At 34.1% G+C, this 20,197-nt stretch overlaps 1 protein-coding gene and 1 long non-coding RNA gene across 18 annotated transcripts in view; one reads left to right on the forward strand and one right to left on the reverse strand.

Annotated features, from left to right (window-relative positions):
• Positions 1-20,197, reverse strand: part of TRDN (triadin) — a 243,505-nt gene that overhangs the window by 146,369 nt on the left and 76,939 nt on the right. For all 17 annotated transcript variants that reach the window (XM_084515251.1, XM_084515252.1, XM_084515250.1 and 14 more), the window contains 5 exons: positions 18,707-18,766; positions 17,118-17,177; positions 14,435-14,494; positions 12,417-12,611; positions 7,769-7,828 (listed from right to left, as the gene is read on the reverse strand). In XM_084515251.1, coding sequence (XP_084371377.1) covers positions 7,769-7,828; positions 12,417-12,611; positions 14,435-14,494; positions 17,118-17,177; positions 18,707-18,766 — 435 coding nt within the window. The remainder of the gene's footprint in view (positions 1-7,768; positions 7,829-12,416; positions 12,612-14,434; positions 14,495-17,117; positions 17,178-18,706; positions 18,767-20,197) is intronic.
• LOC311434799 lies at positions 121-8,947 on the forward strand. Its single transcript, XR_014691737.1, has 2 exons — positions 121-209; positions 6,688-8,947. It is a non-coding gene; the product is annotated as an uncharacterized lncRNA (long non-coding RNA).

The following is a 20,197-nucleotide window of genomic DNA, read 5'->3' on the forward strand; positions in this document are numbered from 1 at the left end:
ATGCCTTTTGAACTCTGTGTGCAATTTACTCTTTCACCTAGTACAGAGTGTACTGAAGGACAAAATGAAACAAAAAGAAGGAAACTGAACTACTGAAAGGAAGAATAGCATTTCTTGATGAAGAAAAAAAAAAACAGAGGAAGGTGAAAGGAATGGACCTACCACACCCAATTGCCACTATGTCTGTGGAATATCTGCAGAAGGAGGTGGTAAGTAAGGGAGAGCATAAACTGCTTAGGAGACAGAGGAGCAGTCTTCTGTCTCCTTTTGAACTCTGTGTGCAATTTACTCTTTCACCTAGTACAGAGTGTACTGAAGGACAAAATGAATCAAAAGAAACGAAACTGAACTACTAACTGAACATGCATTACATGTTTTCAGAACAGAAAAGGTGAGGAATTATTGCTAATCTGGAAATACTCCACGACAATATATCTTGTTGAAGTGTAGATACTGCCTGTGCTCTTATCTGTGAGGTATGATGACCAGGTAACATCCCTGTTAAAATCGAGCTTCATTACAAGAGACAACAGAGAATCTATAGCTGGCTGAAGAGAGTAACTTCTCTCAGTCTCATAACAGAACGAAAGATTTTGCCATTAACAAAAAAAATTCAAAAGGAAACTGGAAGCACTTCACTGTACACATTTCCTTCTTTGTTATATTTCAGTGTATTCAGCATCAAAAAGCGTTTAAAGGGCACATTGCATAGATTTCAACTGTCTTCCATTCCATTAAAGCTGAGAGATACATGTCTGGAAGTTAACTGCCCTAAGAGAGTTTCAGAAGTATATTCTAAAAGTAGTTGATTCTTTAGGTTTAGAAATATACATCCTGGTGAGTGAAAATACAGATTTTGTCACACTCAATATCACAAGCACAAAATCATTCTGTAGTTCTAGATTGCTCTCTAGGAAATGGCAGAACCAAGAGGTACATATATATGGATCTGATAGATAATCCTAAACTCCTTTTGACTATACTAATTGCTAAGTAGATGTTGCTGAGCAGGCATTCCAAACTGTGAAACACTTAAGCCTTCTAGTGAGTCCCACTTTTAGTTAGTCTAAGAATACACAAAACTTTTTAGACATAGTAGTTTTAGACGTAGTAGTTTTAGACATAATAGGTTTTTTTTTGTTTTGTTTTGTTTTGTTTTTAGAAAGGAGGCTCTTTCTTTCAGGAATTGTACATTTTCCCATACTTGAAACCATCCAAGCTCTAAGAAGCAAACATATGGTCTTACAGGCTTATACTGTTTTTTAGGTTTCTGAGTTGTTTCCTTGAGTTTTTAGGTTTCTGAGTTGTTTCCTTGCCAGCTTTGCTTCAAAATTATGGATAAAGCTACTTTTGTCTTAAATTGCTAGTCTGTGGCTGTTTTTCATATTGAAGTCACTTCTGAAAATTATATTGAGTCCTGAAGAAGGGTTTGTAACTCTACAATGCTTCCATTTTATAACCTGCTTGAAATACCATCATCAGTATTAATAGTAATATTTCTAACAGGAAACCAATGATGACAATAAATCATTATAACTAATTAATTAATTAATTAATTCACAATATTTGTTAGTTTGTTTATTTAGATTTTTTTCTTTTTTTGAGGGGGGGGAGGCCTTTATTTTCTGAATACTTTACTTTCTGAATACTTTATTTTCTAACATAAACTAGCTGAGTCTTTTGATGATTCTCCACAATACAACTAGCTTTTTCAGATATTGTTAGTATTTTTTTTAAATGACCCTTGATTTTGAAATTCTGAATGGATTCTGAACTATATTAAATAAATACATGAAATAAGAATGACAATAAAAAATAATAATAAAAGTGTGAGACTACTTTTGCTAGTCTAATGTCCTTGCCATCCCATATTAGAATGGTTTATTTCTATTAAAATCAAGGATCTAGCTTCATTTAAATCACTTAAAGCTGACTCTTCAGAGTGGCTTGCAGTGAGCTATTAAAGAAACAAATCAATCCCCCTCTACAGAATAAGAATGCCAAGCATTCCCTGAGTAGCTGCTTCTGAGACAGTGAAAGTTGTTTGAAATTTTTTTGGCAAAGTCACAATAAAGTGCCATAACAGTGTTGACAGATGCTGCTTCATGTGCCAGCATCTGGCTCTGATTCACAGTGGGATGATATAAACAGGGAATAATGGATAGCTGTTTTGCCTCTGTGGGATGGTGTCAGAATTATGTGCTGATAATGTCCCCATTAAAAGATCAATGTCATTTCAGTTTACCCAAACAGACACAGCTATTGGGGTGATAGGTGAGTCATAGACAAGAAACTAATTAAAATGACACCAGTGGACATCTCAGAGTTTTGTATAACTGAATGGAAATGTAAGAAAGCAATATTTAGACTCTAAATGACAGCTAAAAGTATTTCAAAACTTGCTCATTAATAAATTAGACATTTCAATAACTAAAACAATGTTTAACTTCTCATGAATATATTCAAAATTACTCTTTATTACTTCATTCCTTTCAGACTATTTGAAAAGTAATCAGAACTCTCCCAGAAGATTATTAGTAGAATAAATGCTTCTGTTATTGTATCATCTCCATTGATGTCATTAATGGAGACAAAAGTATTGATCAGTGTTTAATCATACAAACTTTTTTTTTTTTTTTTTTTTCCATAAACAAATATGGACAATTAACCATAAGCTCTGAAAATGAAATCTCTGTAAATTTTGCTCTCATTTTAACATTTCACTAATGAAATTTTTTGTTTGCTTGTTTTTTTTTTTTTTTTTTTTTTTTTTTTCCTCTAGGGGAGAGGGCTATTGAGTAGGGAGCATTAGAAAGCATCTCTAGGAAAAAAAAAAATAAAATTCTTTAGTGTTCTCTGTCAAACATGTAAGCCTATAACTCTCCACAGTTTCTCATGCAGAATTTTTCTGAATAAGAAGCAGATATGTTATTTACTTATTTATTATGACTGATTTTTCAATTGCAGTGCATCAATTACATCCCCAGATGAACTACTCTCATATCAAAGTTACCCCCACGTAAATCTGATATAACAAGGTGAAAAGTTAGACCTTGTCATTGATATATCCACAACACATTCTAGTCTTTAATCAAGCAGGAGTGACACTTAAAAATAGTTCAAGAGCTTAAAGAGTTTAGCTATCTGTACAGCAGAGGGCAAGTATTTAACTCCAGTGCTACAGCCCACCCACAGTAAATGCAGACAATTTTACTTTCAAAATTAGGTATTCAATGCTCTAAGATCTTATACAGAAATATCACTTCCATGATCTTACAACATTGATGTATTTTATAACAGTATCTATATAAATCATTTTATGTGGCAAGTATCATACAAACACTGACTTGCAATTCTCTTACCACATTTGTGTTACAGAAATAATCCCTGCTCTTTGACTGAATAGCTCTTGACAATGGAAAAGAAAAGTCTTGTAAGAAAATTATAGACTGGAGGTCATTCAATCTGTTACTTTTTTCCAAGACCAAGCAGGCTATAGTATTCCTTATGGACTCTGGCCACAATTTAATTGAATTTATTAACATCATTTTTAATTTAGTTTAATTCTATTTATTTTATTATTTTATTTCACTTCATTTTAATTTTAATATTTAATTTAATTTTAAAATTATTTTATTATTATAAATATGTATATATATTTTTTTCTATAACCATATGTGTCCTAGGGGGAAAAATGTATGAGATGGTGGGATGACTGTTTTACCCTATAGGAATACTCAGTGCCAGAAAACTTGAGTTGCTTCAGTGCAAATATTTTCTCAACAGTATAAGATTAACAAGATTGTCTACATTACTTTGGCTTTTAGCCCCTGGCATGGATATAAACAATAAACATATTGATGAAAGGAAATGTTATGGACACATTCTTTTGCAGCCCACCTATTACTGGAGATGGTCATGTAGTGGTAAAAGCTCCATTTGGTAATTGGATACTTCAGTGCAAAGATTTTAGATATGCTAATATCTAAATAATGTCACAGCTGTGCTTTCTGATTTTCCATGATCTTTGTTGTCAATGAGGTAACTGTAAAAATCAACCATTAGTGAGGCCACGGTAGTGAAATGCAAGTTTTTTAACCAAAACTGAAACACAGTAAAACTAATTACTTAAAATAAATTTCCAAGACTTCCAAATTAAAAAATAAAAAATCCAAACATAAATATACAGTATACCTGTGCAAAAAAAAGGTGCCACATTAGGACAAAATAACCAAGAGATGTTTATTGCTTAATTAAGCAGTATGCAACATGCAGAACCACATGCTTAGGTGGGCATGCAAAAAGAGAGGTACACACAAGAATTCACTTTAGGTAGCTGCAAAGAAAAGGTACTTGTTCATTGGAACAACTTCTTGATCTGCCAGAGTAGTTCAAGAAATATTTCTACTATTCTGTGTAAAGCAAGGTGGTAAGTACTGCAGGGAAAACAGGTGAGCAGAGTGGTAAAAAGGAGTTTTGTACTTCTCACCTTGTGAAATCTACCTGAGCTTATGGCTAAAACTCCACTCATTTTTATTGTAAAAGGCTGAGACCCTCAGATACTCTCTTTTACACAAAGTAAGTCTTAAGTCTTGGAAGTTAATTGGTATTGATGTAATTATTGGGATTTACAGGAAGATTTGCATGAAAATACTCAAAGTCAGAGACAAATGCAGGCCAGAGAAATAAGAAAGTGGATGTGGATGCTTCATGAATCAGCTTAGCAAGAATTCACCCTTCTATAGTTTCTAATGAATCCACTGTGTACAGTGTACCTATATTTCATAAAGGTAAGTCTACAGTAACAAAACAAAGCTTAGAGAAAATGAACAACATTTCAGCTTCACTTCTTAAAATCAAAGCAAGAGTTTAAACTGACATCCAACATATTATTCAGGTTATTGTCAAAATGTATTAAAATCTTTTAAAATGTGTACATAATTAATGAAATGCAAGAATCTAAGTGTTGCTGTTAATTATATGGTAACTACAAATGCTATGTTAAATGGTCTGCTTTTCTTGATACTCTTGGATAAAATTTATATAAACCTAAAATCAGATAATGTTGCCAGTAAATAAAATGATCTTTTCACTAATACAGAAATTCCAAAAATACCATCAAAGAATATATACTGAATGGCATTGTTATTATTGACTAATCCATGTATTGTGCCCAAAGAATGTAATGAGCAGGATACTCCTCTTATGAAAGTCAATAAGATAGAAATTCATATAGAGTGTAAATATTGAAAATAATCTACATAGTAGGCAATACACCTATATAAAGGAATCTTCAATTTAAATATAATAATATATAATATATGATATATGTAATAAATGTATAATATATAATATATAATAAACATATAACATAAAACATTATATAATATATAATATATATCTTTCACAAATTTTAATATTGGGGCTGACAGAAATAAATGATTCCTAATTTGAAAGTATTGTGGTGTCAGGGTGACTGTAATTAAATTCCTTAGCTGAATTTCTCTTAGACCTCTTTGTTTGGACAATGTAGTTTAACATAAAATATATAAACTGATAAAAGGATAAAATATATCAGATTGTAAAGCTAATTGGATATGATGGTTATTAAAGGGACTTGGTGTTCTGATGTTTTCCCCACATTTATGTATTCAAGAAAATGAATTATCATATTTCATTTCACAAAGGCCAGTGTGAAATGAGCACGTTGCCTGAGAAAGGCAACAAACATTAACAGTAACAAACACTAACTGAGGTGTTAATTGCCGCTCCTCGGCAATTTCTATAAAAAGCACAAAGCTGGGCATACCTGGCCTTTACCTTGCTTCTCAGAGACATGGTCTGGATGTTTCAGCATAGTTTCTCACAGACTGTGAATTGACTAAAGCTTGTTTTGAAGGCTTTGTTTTATTTTACCTTTTACAAATATATATCATGCTCTGTCACAAAAAAACATTCACAGCATTTAACTTCAGATGTAGACAAGCAATTTATGTCAAAAAGCAGTTGTTTTACAAGTATAGACACTGTTGGACTTTTGGAGATCCTAAGTTAAGGAGCTACCCTTTTCCTTTTCACCTATAAATCACATGATTTAAACATTTTTATGACTTTTTTCCACTTTCTGGGGTCTTGAATTTGTCTACCCATAAGGCTCACTGACACTCAATGTCCACTGAATATTAACCTGTGATTTCTCAGAAAAACTCTATCATAGCACAGTGAAGTGACACAAGGCAAACATTGGAAAGCAAGAACAGATGGTTGTGTCTTTGATCTTCTGAAATTCCACTCACTACAGAGTCCCTGCTCCCCTTCATGGTCTTCACAGTTTCCTTGTGGCTGGAGAGGTCAAAAATGAAAAGCCATCTTCTCCAAAACTCCCTTCCAACAGCAGGTCTGCTCTGCCTTTGGAGAGTACCAAACAGCCCAGGGAGTTGTCTGGAGAAAGGGTTCTGACACGTGTCAAAGCTTCTTGCAGATGTCAGGAAAACTCTGAGGGTGATCTTGAAGAGCTCCATGCAACTCTTCACATTGTGATTTATTAATGATACAGCTGTGTGAATCACATCTGCTACAGGGAGTTTTATATATATATATATATATATATATATATATATATTTAAATCAAAACATAACTGAAGGTCTCAGTTTTTTTTTTTTTTTTTTCTCTCACTCTGAGACTAGATGAAGACCAACCTGATATAATATTTTTCTCTCCTTTAATTCAATCACCACTCTCCATTTTATTCTTTGAGAACAAGCCAAACAAACCATCTCCTTGCAAAATCCCAAGGTTATTCATTTTCCCTCCATAAAAATCTGTGTCCTCACTCTCCCTGTTTTGAGAGTCTGTGCTTCTCAACTACATCCTTTGGCTGTGCCTAGACATGCCAAGAGAAGACCAAAACTACAAACTACAAACTACAAGAGATAAGGAAACACAGCCAATTCAGGTGAGTGTCAGTGGAGAGCTTCCTGAGCAAATAATGACTGAAGTTTGTAAACTTGTTGCAAAGGTGTGCCTTAATATTCTATCGTTGACTCTTCATATATATCATTACTTATCATTCCTAGGATTCTGTCTTCTCTATCATATGTTCTCTTGTACTGGAAGATGATTTCATTATGATTTCAGAAGGAAGAATGACAATTAAATAAGGTCAGGGTAAATTGGATTAATGTGATGTTATGAGACAATTCTCAATCATTATCTGTAGCTCTAGCTTCATTTTTGTTTGTTTGCTTGTTAAGAATTGTTTGTATTAGAACAGATGAACATGGAGATATGGGAAGAGGGAAGATAAAACACAAAGGTGATGGTTCAGCTAAGATATTTTATATATGAAGAACAACAATGGCTCTTCTATTCTTGAAGCATTCTGGGGTTAATGTTTGCTATTTGTTAAGAAAAAAACAATACAGTATTAATGATAAGCTCCTTCCTCTTGCATCACAGCCAAAAAAAAAAAAAAAAAAGAAAAAAAAGGAAAAAAAAAAAGCATGGAATATTTTAGCAATTTATATGCCCTTAAATTGACTCTACATTTTACATAACCTTAATTTTAATTCATGCATGGTAGACAAAATTAAAAGCTTTAATAAGACAGCCATTAGCTCTTATGCTTTATTAAGCCTATTTGCACACTCTTTGTTGCACTTGTGAGACCTTCAACAATACAAAACACACTTTTAATGCATAAAGGAACAGAAACTCTCAGGAAAACAGAAGAATATTAGAACAGAGTTCAATGATGTAGGAAAGTACCTGGATAAAAATCCCCTTGCGCAAACATGTCAATCACATAGCGACAGAATGCATATTGATCTAACAGAGCAAAGAGGAAAAAAAAGTAATGAAGAAAGCAAATATAAAATTTTGTTTCTATTTAACAGTGAAAATAAAGCTTGGCAATGCAAAGACACATTTTTGGGGATATTTTTTTCTCCCTGGCCTTGAAGTAACTCATGTTCTCAGAAAGAGACAATTTCTAGTCTACATCTAATTCAAGTCTCCCAGCTCCAGAGCTACTAGTGCCCCAGTTACCAACTCTTGGCCTGCAGTGTGTGGAACAGGTCAGCAATGTGCACCCTTGCTCTCCACACAGGCACTGTGCAAACAGCTGCATGGCCCAAAGACTTTTTCATATTCTTGAGAATCCATTTTAAGTAGTTTCAGTCAGACAATAGGAAAATTCAGTAAACGTTTTAATCACAGTATTTTGTTAATACTGCTTTAACTGTGTAATCAATATATACATTTATTGAATGAGAGTATAAACGGTATACTTACACTTCCGTGGCAATGAGATTTTTCCAGAGAATTTTATCATTTCACCACACAATTATTTTCCAAACACTATTATTTACAAATATATATATATATATATATATAAAAGGCATACATGATATCCAAATATTAAAACTATGCTATTCAGAACTTTAGACTTTGGTATCTAAATGAAACTCTGATTTCAGAAATGTTGATTGTCTGTTGATTTCTTCTCTATATAGGCACAATTGAAGACCCTGATCAAAATTGCAAACATTAAGAATGGTGAAGAAAATTTTTAACTGAGTGTAAAAGAATTGCAATATTATTGCTGTACTCTTCAATTTGCCAGAAAATAGAACATTGCCCCAGTGAACTCCAAGGGACATTATATTTGAAAGTTAATATTGGTGACTAAATGCCAGCTCTGGTTAGCTATGCTAGTTCACAATAGCCCTTGGATAAAGCACATTCATCCATATGTCCTAGACTGTTGCTCCATACTTCCTAAGTTACACAAGTTGCATCTCCAGTTGCATCTCCTTCCTAGTCACCTAGTAGTGGTTTTGTAAAACCACTTACCAACCAAAAAGTATTTGCCAACTTCAAAACAAAGTTATGCAAACTTTGAAATACTTAAAATTAAAAAAAAAAAAAAGAAAGAAAAAAAAAGAGTGTAACTTGGTTTAAACACAAAATTATATTTGTAAGTATATACAATTGTGTTATTTGTTTTCTTACATAGTTCACTAGAGCATCAGTATTAGTTGATGCTGAAGCATTTATGTGATTGTTATTCTGGTATGATTTCCTGTGCAGCTGTAGAAATTAGGAGGGTTTATATATTATGCATTTTTTTTTTCTACTAGCCCATAGGATCCTATGCAACTGTTTTCTGTTACTAAGGTGACAAGAGTAAGACTTCTAGTCAGCATTGTAGATCTTCGGGTGAACTTTCCAGAACATACAAAGGGCCATGACTATAAGCACTGTTTTTAAAGCCTTTAATGACTATTCATAATGGTTTCTACTTTTGTATTTAGGAATTCAAATTTATCATTCTGTCTGGCACCATTCCATCCTTAAGGAATCTAAAGAATTTGGCTGCAATATCTGCCCTAATTGTATGTGCTTTCTGAAAGAGGGACAAAAAAAGTTGAAGAGTGTATGTAAGAAAACAAGTATGTGTATATCTGTATTCTCAGTAAGCCCATCTAAATTCAGCAAAGTGATTGCACTGACTTCAACACACTTGGAAATAGAGCCTCAATAAGTCAGATAATCAGGTTATGTCTGTGTAAATAAATAAAATGAACAAAAGTAAATTGTTTAGCCAAGAGAGCAAACGACAAGGCATAGCTCATGCCCACAAACTGGAATTTTTCTTGCCCCTCTTTTGCCAAAATGAGTTGTCCATGCTGCCAATTGGGAAGAAACTCTGGATTATTCCAGGCATTGTATAAGAAACTGCTAAATGGCAATAGGGCAAAACTGTCTGGGGACATAAACTGCATGGGGACAGTCACAAGACAGACCACAAGCCTGTGCTGGATCTATTTAAGTTATGATACACACATAGCCTGAGGCACTAGCAGCTCACACCATTTCATTGATTTTTAATCACAGTAATATAAACAAGGATTAAAATAGACGACTTTTTTTTTTTTTTTTTTTTTTTTCCTCCTGTGGAAATGTAATTTGGATAAACTTAAAAAAAGAAGCTGCAGTCTTGACTGCACCTAAGAAGAAAGATTACATATTAATCTTCTCATTGTAATATCTATTTAGAAACTCAGCCTCTGAAAAAAAAAGGCAGAACATTAAACTGAATAATAAAAATAGCATTTCTACTGTATATGAAATAATGAGGTTCACAGTAACTTTCCATGAAAGTCCAATTCTGTCAATCAGCAAAGACTGAAATATAAGGAATTTTAAATGGGGATGATTTTCCAAATATCACTTCATGGCTAAAAATTCATTTTAATTTAAACTCTCTTGTTTAAAAGAGAATTTCACACTATAGTTTTCACTTCATAAGTCTATAACAGTGGCACAGATATTCACCTGACCATTAATAATTCACCTCAATGTTTGGACTAAATTCTTATTGATAAAAACAGTCATAGATCTTTGTCATTTGACCTTACCTGATGTACTCTGGGAGACAAGCTATCTTTTTCAATTTTAATTTGCTTAAGGAATGATGTAACAGTAGGGACATCATAACAACACTTCTGTGATTACAGTTATATTTTTTAAATTAATGCAGAAAAGCTGGAAGAACTACTCCCTTGAACAAGGGAAAATAAGGACTGCAGGTTCAGGAAATTTTGGCAAGCCTATATTAACTTAAAAAATATTTTCTCTTCGGGTCACAGGGGAACTCAAATACAGAACTGAATTCTCTGAGAGTATCCAGTTGGACAGCAGCAGCTTGTGGTGGAAAAATGAAGGACAAAAACAAAAAAGGCAGCTTTCACTGAATGTAACTGAACGTGTAACACTATCTCTGGTGATAAAGAACAGTTTAAGAAGCTCTTTCCTTCCTGCACTGCTGCTGCTCATTCCCTCTTCCACCTACTACATTTCAGTGTACAGTCCTTGGTATCACACTCTAAAGCAGATTTATGTTTGATGGATCATTTTGCTAATATTTATCACTTAAAGGAAAAACAAAATGAAATAAAACAAAACAAAACACCCTCTCTCTATTGCTCTCTGTAATCTTTGACCCCAATTTAAAAAACATTTTGTTGTCGGGGAGTAAAGTGCCTCATATGCACATTGTTGCTTTTTGAGAACCTTAACCTGAGCAGTATGGTGTGAGTCTAACTGTGCACTGAAACTCTGTCACACCAAACAAAAAACAAGAACTCAACAGTTTGTGGAACTTTCCCCTTGGTCAGAACAATTAGCATGAAAGATGCTGCTTCAATTTTATGCCTCAAAGGCTCCAGCATTTCAAGTGAAAACCAAAATTAACTAGAAGAGAAATAAATATTAAAAAATACTAGCTCAGCACACTTTGCATGTCAGAAAGGAGCTTATTTCTAACTCTCTTTTCAGCTTTCTGGAAATGTATAATTTAGACAACTCCTAAGGGGTCCAGAGCAGATGGCTATGAAATTCTGAGAGGATCTGTCCAGGCAGATTCAGATATCCAGGCAGAGATGACGGCTTTGACGTTCAGGCATAATGATTATCTGTGGTTATCAGTTGAAAGTATCAGATAGGTGTGCCACACACCTATCTGCTGAGCTTTTTCTATTAATGTCAGAATAATCCTGTATCTTCAGTATGACAGTTCTTACAGAAAGGCAGGTCTCGCTGCCTTCATTCATACAAAATTGTACCTAACAATTAATTATTAATTAACAATGAATAGCCACAGGAAAACCAAGGGACCATTCAGTGCAATTTGGGAGTGGAAGATCCCAGGCTGACTCTGACAAAGAGGAGCATACAGATAACACATGCATTTTGTGTTGATGCAGGTTGATTCCTTGTTTTATCACTTAATTTCTTCCTCTCACCATGTTCACCGGGTTAATGGCATTTCTCTGCTTTTTAGGGTTTTCAACTTTTTTTAGTTTTTCAACCTCATCACACCAAATTACATCAGTCAGGCATATCATTATGTTGTACACTACGTGACAATGCCTCACATGATCTGATGTAATAGAAATGATTAAATTCCCTTTCATTTGCATCTATTTTCATTATTGTAAATGAGGACGTATTCAGATGTAGAAAAAAAAACATAATTTCCAACAGGTCTTTGGACCGTAGGCATTTTCCAAAGTAACTTGGCTTGCAATAGACTGCATAAGATTCTTCTGAGAAAATCCATGAAGACTCCATCCTATCTGAAGAGACACTGGTACTTGGTAAAGTAGGATGCAAACTGAACAATGTAAAATGAATCTTTAGCCATTACAGTTAGAACATTCCAGTTATTTAAACTTATTTTATTCCTTATAGTTTCCATTTAGAAATCTGAGATTCATCTGGAATTTATTTGTACTGCTCTTTTCTTTGTCATGGGTGGACTTTGGTCCTTGTTAGGTCTAACTTCATTCTCTTTCCTTCTTTCCTACTACCTTTTTAATATCTTCATCTGCTTCCTCCTGGTTTTGTTTACCTTTCTTTTCCGATTTAGTTACAGTCTGAAGTGCCTTCTCCTCCTTAACTTTCGGTTTGGCCTTTATTAACCCAACTTCTGTTGTTTTAGTCTCTGTCTGCTTGACCTTCTCAGGCATCTTTGCTTCTCCTTTTCCATCCTTCACTTCCTTTTTAACTTTTGTTTCCACTTTGGTGCTCTTTACTTTCTTCTCCTCTGCAGGTAATCAAGAAAAAACTTTGTGTCATCCATTTCCCTCAAAATAATATTATTTTATTTTAATAATATTATAAATATATAATTTAATATATTTAATATATAGTTAATATATTTAATATATATTAAATATATTAACTATATATTAACTATATTTAATATATATATAATTTAATAATATTTTAATAATATTATATAATATTATTATAATATATTAATAATATTTTAATAATATTGTTTATTTTATATTGTGCAATTACTAAGAAGCATTCTTTCATCATCAACAACTTGCTTGGATCTGATGAAAACTATAATTCCTCCAAGCCAAACAGATATGTTAGATATGTTAGATAATGTTAGATACACACGTTTTGTCTTCAGTCTTGTACCAAGTTTTTGGCTGATACTAGGTAATAGGCTACAGTAAACAACAGTAATCTAATGACAACATGCTAACTTTTATGGCATAAGCTAGGGGAACAAATGTTGGTGATAAAGCAAGCATATTAAAACTTGACTACTAAATATGAAGAACTTTAAAATTCAGAGCAAAACTGTTGTAAGCTGTAAGTATAGTTGATTTAAAGCACAGTTGTTTGTAAGGGTCATTTTTATGTATTAACTCTAGGCCTTTGACCAAGGAGTCTTATGTTCTTGAGTCTTTCTCCACACCAGTTCCCCAATTTGAAAGATTAGTCTGAGACAGACCACTAAATGGCCCTGCAGTAGAGCGAATTTTCTAAGCAGAATTATCAAATTCTATAATGTCAGTGGTTGACACTACACGGAGGTTGGTGAGACATAGACTTTCCCTTCCACCTTTGTAGATCAGTTGCTTTTTCTCATCTGAGACATGGATTCTGGCATTATGTTTCCAGTTCACTTTAGTGGAAAATCCAACAGTAGATTAAAATAATTCAATATGTTTTAAACAAAACATATTTGTGTTGTGTTCACAAATATATTTTCTTCATAGCTTTAAATGTCTCCAGCCTTGATGGAAAACTCTAGTGCTACAAAATCCACATCTTCTATAAGCCTCTGGACTTGTATTTTTATCAAGTCACTAGGCTGACCAGACTGATTTTAGCTACATATAAACTGAGTAGCTCTACCAATTCTGAAACAGAAAACATACAGAAAACAGATATAATGGACAGGTATAATTCCTACTTTCAAACAAAGCTATGACATGACCAAATATACTGTTGGACAATGAAGAAAGAAGTTCCTTAACTAGTTATAGAAAAAAATGTGTATGTCATAATCTACTTTTTTTTTTTCAGGGTAATGGAAGTTCATATCTCTACTTTAATTCCAATCTGAAATTTCAACAGGTTTAAAAGGGATTATCCATCGAACTAATCCCTTCATGTTCTAAAGAGATTTTGATTATTTCAAATTATAGTGTCATGTAGCAGATTTTTCATACACATTATTTCACACACATACTTTGCTCTGATAAAATAAAATTTATGAATTTAAATTTATTAATTTAAAAAAATAAAAAAGGAAGAAAGAAGAAAGAAGGAGAGGAGAGGAGAGGAGAGGAGAGGAGAGGAGAGGAGAGGAGAGGAGAGGAGAGGAGAGGAGAGGAGAGGAGAGGAGAGGAGAGGAGAGGAGAGGAGAGGAGAGGAGAGGAGAGGAGAGGAGAGGAGAGGAGAGGAGAGGAGAGGAGAGGAGAGGAGAGGAGAGGAGAGGAGAGGAGAGGAGAGGAGAGGAGGAAGGAAGGAAGGAAGGAAGGAAGGAAGGAAGGAAGGAAGGAAGGAAGGAAGGAAGGAAGGAAGGAAGGAGGGAAGGAGGGAGGAAAGAGAAATAAATACCTTTGGGAGGAGTTTTCTTTTCAGCTTTTTCATGTCTTTCAGGTTTGTCTTTTTGAATTACTAGAAATAAGTACAATTGTATATTAGGAAAAAACAAACAAATGAGAAAATATTGCTAAAACACAAAAACTTCTGTGGAAGTATACAATTCATTATTATTATTATTATTATTTTTCCCTGTAAATGTCTTCTTTTTCTCAGATTCACAAGGGTCAAAAGCTTCAAAATATCTGTTTAAAATAACTTAATCATAAACCAAGTCAGTTGCACAGTTCTGGGGATATTTAGGGAATGTTTACACTATATATTCCAGATTATACAAACTTGCTCTGCTCAAGCTCTGAGCAGACACAGGCTTGTTCTTCCTCTGCTCAAGCCAACAGGAAGCTGAGTGACTATACTAGTCTCACAAAAAGGGGTTTAGCTTGGGCTCACTACAAGCATGGCCACAAATCTGGTGCTCACTTCACGGTCCAGCCTGAGTGAGTTCATGTCTGCACAGGATACACTGTGTAAACACACACTGCTATGTCCCAGAAAAGGTGCCAAAACTATATGTCGTGACTTCTAGTTTTCCTCTCATGGTTGGTATGGACATATTGCTGGAGCAAAACAGCCTTGACAGTTAATTACACTTCTTTCAAGTGCTAACTGCATAAAAGCAACATCCCCTTTAACTGAATCCCAGCTTTGAATTGCTACCTATATGGACTGATAATGAAGTTTGTTTTTGTTTTTATAAGATAGATGTTTCTTAGATGGTGTCTTCAAACAGCATTCATATCACTGAAGTTTTCTGGAGCCTTTAGCAGGGACTAAGTCTTTTTTTATTGGGCATAAAGAAAAATCTCCTGATTATGAGGGAAGTAGCTGACAGCAGCAGACGGTATGTCTGTTCACTCGAATTGGCCTGGACTAGAGAATCCTCATTTCCTAGGGGACTTGAAAAGGTTGAAATGGCTGCCCTATCCTCCTAGTAGCTTATACAGTTTGGGGCAGAACCCAGACAAGATGGAGGTTAACCTGGCAATGGATAGATCATCACATTATGGGCATAAATGTGCCTTAAAAAGCAGCAAAGGTGGTGATTGTTGTAGAGCACTGTCTACCCATGGGGATTCATATTGCTTAGGAACTACTCAACACAGGGTAGCAAGCCTAGATATCATAGATTGCAGCAGCAATCTCCCTAGCTGTAATAGTGGACAAAGGAGCAAGAAGACTAATTCTTCACAAAAATGTCCGGCTAGTGATCAGATTCATGGCTACTTTAAATACTTTAAAACCATTAGCGATTATTTAGTTAGCTAGCAGAAGATTAATGGATAAATAGACTGGCTGCTTGTTAGAAGCATCTCAGTGATTCTCAGAAGATATTTGCTTTTCAAAACTACTCTGACACTGTGGGAATTTATTTTCTCAAGCTTATTTCAGTGTGATTTCACTTTATGTATAAAAAAAAAATAAAAAAAAATCCTACACTTTCAGGTTATACACTGAAAGTAAAAGAATCTTCCAAATATTAATTTTAAAGTCAAACTGGATGATGGCTGTCCTTCAGGTTATTTTAAGTCTTTAAGACTAGTCTTTGTTCCATTTTCTCTCTTTCTTCTCTCCTGCTTACTGTTTTCACATTTCTACTTAGAGTAAGATAAAGTCCAATAAAGCCTTATTTGTACATTTGAATCTATATTGTCTGAACAGATTCAAATCAAACCTAATTAATTCATGTGCCCCATCATCATCAATTTGAATGCCATAAAAGACTGATATTAGATACACTGCATAGTATTTATTCGTGATTTAACTGAGTAAAAGTACAAGACAAAGACTGGTTTCCAAAAAGAGATGCATGTAAGAAACACAAAACAAAACAAAAAACAAAAAACAAACAAAAACAAAACAAACAAACAGAAAAAAAAAGAGAAAAAGGAAAACTCCAGAGGGAACAACCAACCAACCAAAACCAAAAAATCACTCAATAATAATTTTTAGTCTTAAAAAATGACACAACAGGTGAATGGATTGGAAATGAATGGATTTTTAAATCTCCCTGTCCAAATCATGGCTAAAGATGGAATTATCAGTCAGAACACTGGGAATGAGCTCTCGTACATGATAATGCTTCAGAATACATGTAATAATTAGTAGACATGTAAATCTTAACCAAAGGCACTTCAGCTGTGGAAGATAATACAAATCATGTACTGAAATGAAAAAACTACAAAAAATAAAGGCAGGGGAATGAAGGTATGGTGGAAGACACAGACTGAGAGACAATATACAGTCTTGCACTCCATCAACTAGACTGAACACTGCTACACATGACAAAGCCTTCTCTGTAGGCAAATTACTGAATCTTATTGTGGAGGAAGCAAACATCAAAGACTGCAAATATAATAGTCATGGGTCGTTCCCTTGCCTTTATTTATTTCTGTAGCTGCACAAGAATGATTTATAATTAACTCTGCAAAACAAGAGAACAGAGAAAGTAATAAAAGCTGTTCAAGACTTCACTCAGAGGCTGATTAAGAACTGCTCAAGCAAAAGTGAGAGCACTCAATGACTGTATAGTGGGGACTAGAAGAGTTTTAAACTTTAAATTCTCATCCTCACAATCTTCCAAACTATATAAGTGATAAAAATCTAAAATTGTACAAAATCCAATAATACTCAGCATTACCTTTAGAAGGTGCTTTCTTTTCGTGTTTTTCTGGCTTTTCAGATTTCTCTTTGTGAATAGCTAGAAATAAACAACAACAATATTAATGGTTATTAAAAATAAGAAATGTTGCAGCTGTGTAAGAAAAAGGAGAAGAAACATAAGAATAATCTAGTCACCATGACTAGACATGGAAAGAAACAGAAAGACTGAATCAGCTGCCACTATCTGATGCTGATGTCAAGACTCATGACCAGAACTTTCAAAGGCTCATGTGCCATCGCTGAGGTCTGTCATCAGCTGAGGGAGGAATGGCCTTTCTGACAATACTGTGATACCATGAAAGAATGTAGTCAAGAAAGAAAAAGTCAGGAGTATTGATGTTGTTTACTATTTTTGTTTAATGGTTCACTTTTGTTCATTATTATTTTTGAGTTTTCTTGTTTATTACTTTGGTTTATTTCTGAAGGACTTTCTGAACTCTACATAATAACTAACAGTTTTTCTGGCTACGAATGATTAAACACTATAATTAATTACAAATGTAATTGCAATGGCATTATAACTAATACTCTTTGGGGCTTTTTGTTTGCTTTTAATTTCTACTTTACAAATTGAAATAAAGTACACTATAGTGACTAGAGTTCTGGCTCAGGTTTTAGAGTACACTTGAGTTGTGCAATAGTCACTGAGTGATGTGTAGTCTGAAATATTTTCTAGTGTGGGCTCTGATCTTCTAATTTTTTTGCTGGTTAATGTTTACACAGTAACCTGTCCACAGGTGTGAAGAAATGACATTTATACAAGTTCATATGCATTGAGGTACCCTACCAGTACCAGGCGTGTAAAAACATTCATCTGCCTATTTGACTCTGCCATATGAGTTTACACTAAGAACACAAAAGTGTATGCATGAGCATTGCTACTTACTCTCCAAGCTTGTGCTGATGTTTCAAAAGAAAGTTAGAATTGTTAAAGATAAAGCTGTGCTAGATACCTATTTATTGCAACTACTGAGAGAATATTTAACTACTTAAAGGATTAGTCCTGCCCTTTGTTCCATAATTCAGAATTCCATATCTATGAAACAGCCCTGGTCAGTACCATTATTAATATTAATATACTTTTTTTTTTTTAAAACATGGCTTGCTTCATTACATTTTCTCTTTTCATGTTAGGTGTTTTTCCTGGATGACCGTATTTTCTTAGAAATCATATTTGAATGTTGTGAATGTTGGAAATACTCAGAAATCATTGTGAGATTATACTCATCCAGAGTACAAAATATATTATCTATGATCTCTCCCTCTCAAAACAAAACAAAAACACACACACACACAAAAGACAAAAACAAACAACACAAGCCAACAACAACTACAACAAACCAATCCAAACAAACAAAAAATCTAGAAGGTCTACAAAATGCTAGTCAGTCTGTATGTCTAAAACCCTTTTCTCTACATCACATTTTTTACTAATAAAGTTCCAGTCATTTTTCCAGTCAAGAGGAGACATTTTTCCAGTCAAGAAGATACATAAATGGAAGTGAAGAAGACATTAGTCCTGAGGTACCCCAAAATACAACATAAATCCTGATATGAAATTTATACCTGTATGCTTCTCCTTTTTTTCAGGTTTCTCTTGCCGTTCTGTTTTGTCTTTATGTGTCACTAGGAAAGAAGAAATGCATTCATATGTCTAAAAAACCCACCACCATTGTGAAACAAACGTAAGAATCAGAAACAATTATACCAAGTTAAACCATAGGAGATGAAATGACAAGCTGTGTTATTCTTGAGCTATCTCATGCACTTCTGTACTGCACGCATCATACATGGTTATTAGCAGACAACTGTGACTAACAAGTTACTGCTTATGTTTCAAGCCATGGTACCATTCCCCAGCTGTTTACTACAGTAAGAACCTCGCTTGCAATCGCCTGTTCCTGAAGGCAGTTTTCCGGAAAACTGTCAAGGACAAAGGCAGAGCTCATAGCAAATGCTGCTGCCTATACTAGAATTAGGACATCACCTGGACCACCCCATTTTCTATGAGGCAGAGGCTTGTTAGAACTGGAGTTGGACTTGTCAGTCCTGGAGTATAAGAATGTCACATGCACATGTCTCTGTCACTTGCCAGCTGGCTTGAGGTGGATAACTAGCAATGGATATGGATAGCTAGTAACGGATATGGATAGCTAGTAACAGACACTGGTTGAGATCAGTTCCTGGCAAACGATGATCCCAAAGCCATAATTAGCTTCAAAATAAAAACTAGCATTTTGACAATGAAAATTGCATTATGCTATCCATCCATTCATATAATATTTTCCACTCACCTTTCTTAGGATTTTAGACAATAATTTTCAAGATAATGGAAAACAAGCATGAGGATTTAACAGCACTTCAGAAAAATCACCTATGAAACTACAGGCTAGCTTTTACTCTATCTCCTGTGGGGATTTCATTCCAGTTTAGTAAAACTCTTTTGTCAAACAGGATAAAACAAGGAAGATTTTTCACAGTACCATGAGTTCCATGTCTGACTGGAAGCAAAAGTAGAAGAGCAAGGAGCATTCAAGCTCTCACTATTATTATTATTATTATTAATTTTACCAATACGGTAATGAAACACCTCAAAGTGAGATCCTGACATATCTGACTGAGTCATTTCTAAGGGTACTTTCTCTATGTCATTAGATAACTTTCCTAAACTTCATCACATAAGTTGATTAGAAGTTAGAATAAGGGTTACTTACTCTATATGCCAAACCTGAAAAATGAACGTTTCAAAAGTAGAAAATAAACATTTGAAATACAGGGACTCAGTAAAAATTTTGGGTTTCTCAGGCACACCACAATGAAATTGGCCTTAGAAAGACACATCCACAACCAAAATTTTAAAATATATTATATAGTCTGAAAGTAATCTTACTACAGTGATTACAGGGAAACTCTACCTGCAGTAGCATTTTAGCAGTAATTGTAGCAACAGTTCACTAAAAAAAACTAATACATTCATCTTGAGATAACATCTAGACACAAGTAATGTCGGGTAGACAGCTGGCGTTATTAAGAGTTATAATTATTATTCTTCATTTG

The sequence above is a fragment of the Aythya ferina genome, assembly GCF_964211825.1.
Source record: "Aythya ferina genome assembly, chromosome: 3".
Taxonomy (NCBI): domain Eukaryota; kingdom Metazoa; phylum Chordata; class Aves; order Anseriformes; family Anatidae; genus Aythya; species Aythya ferina.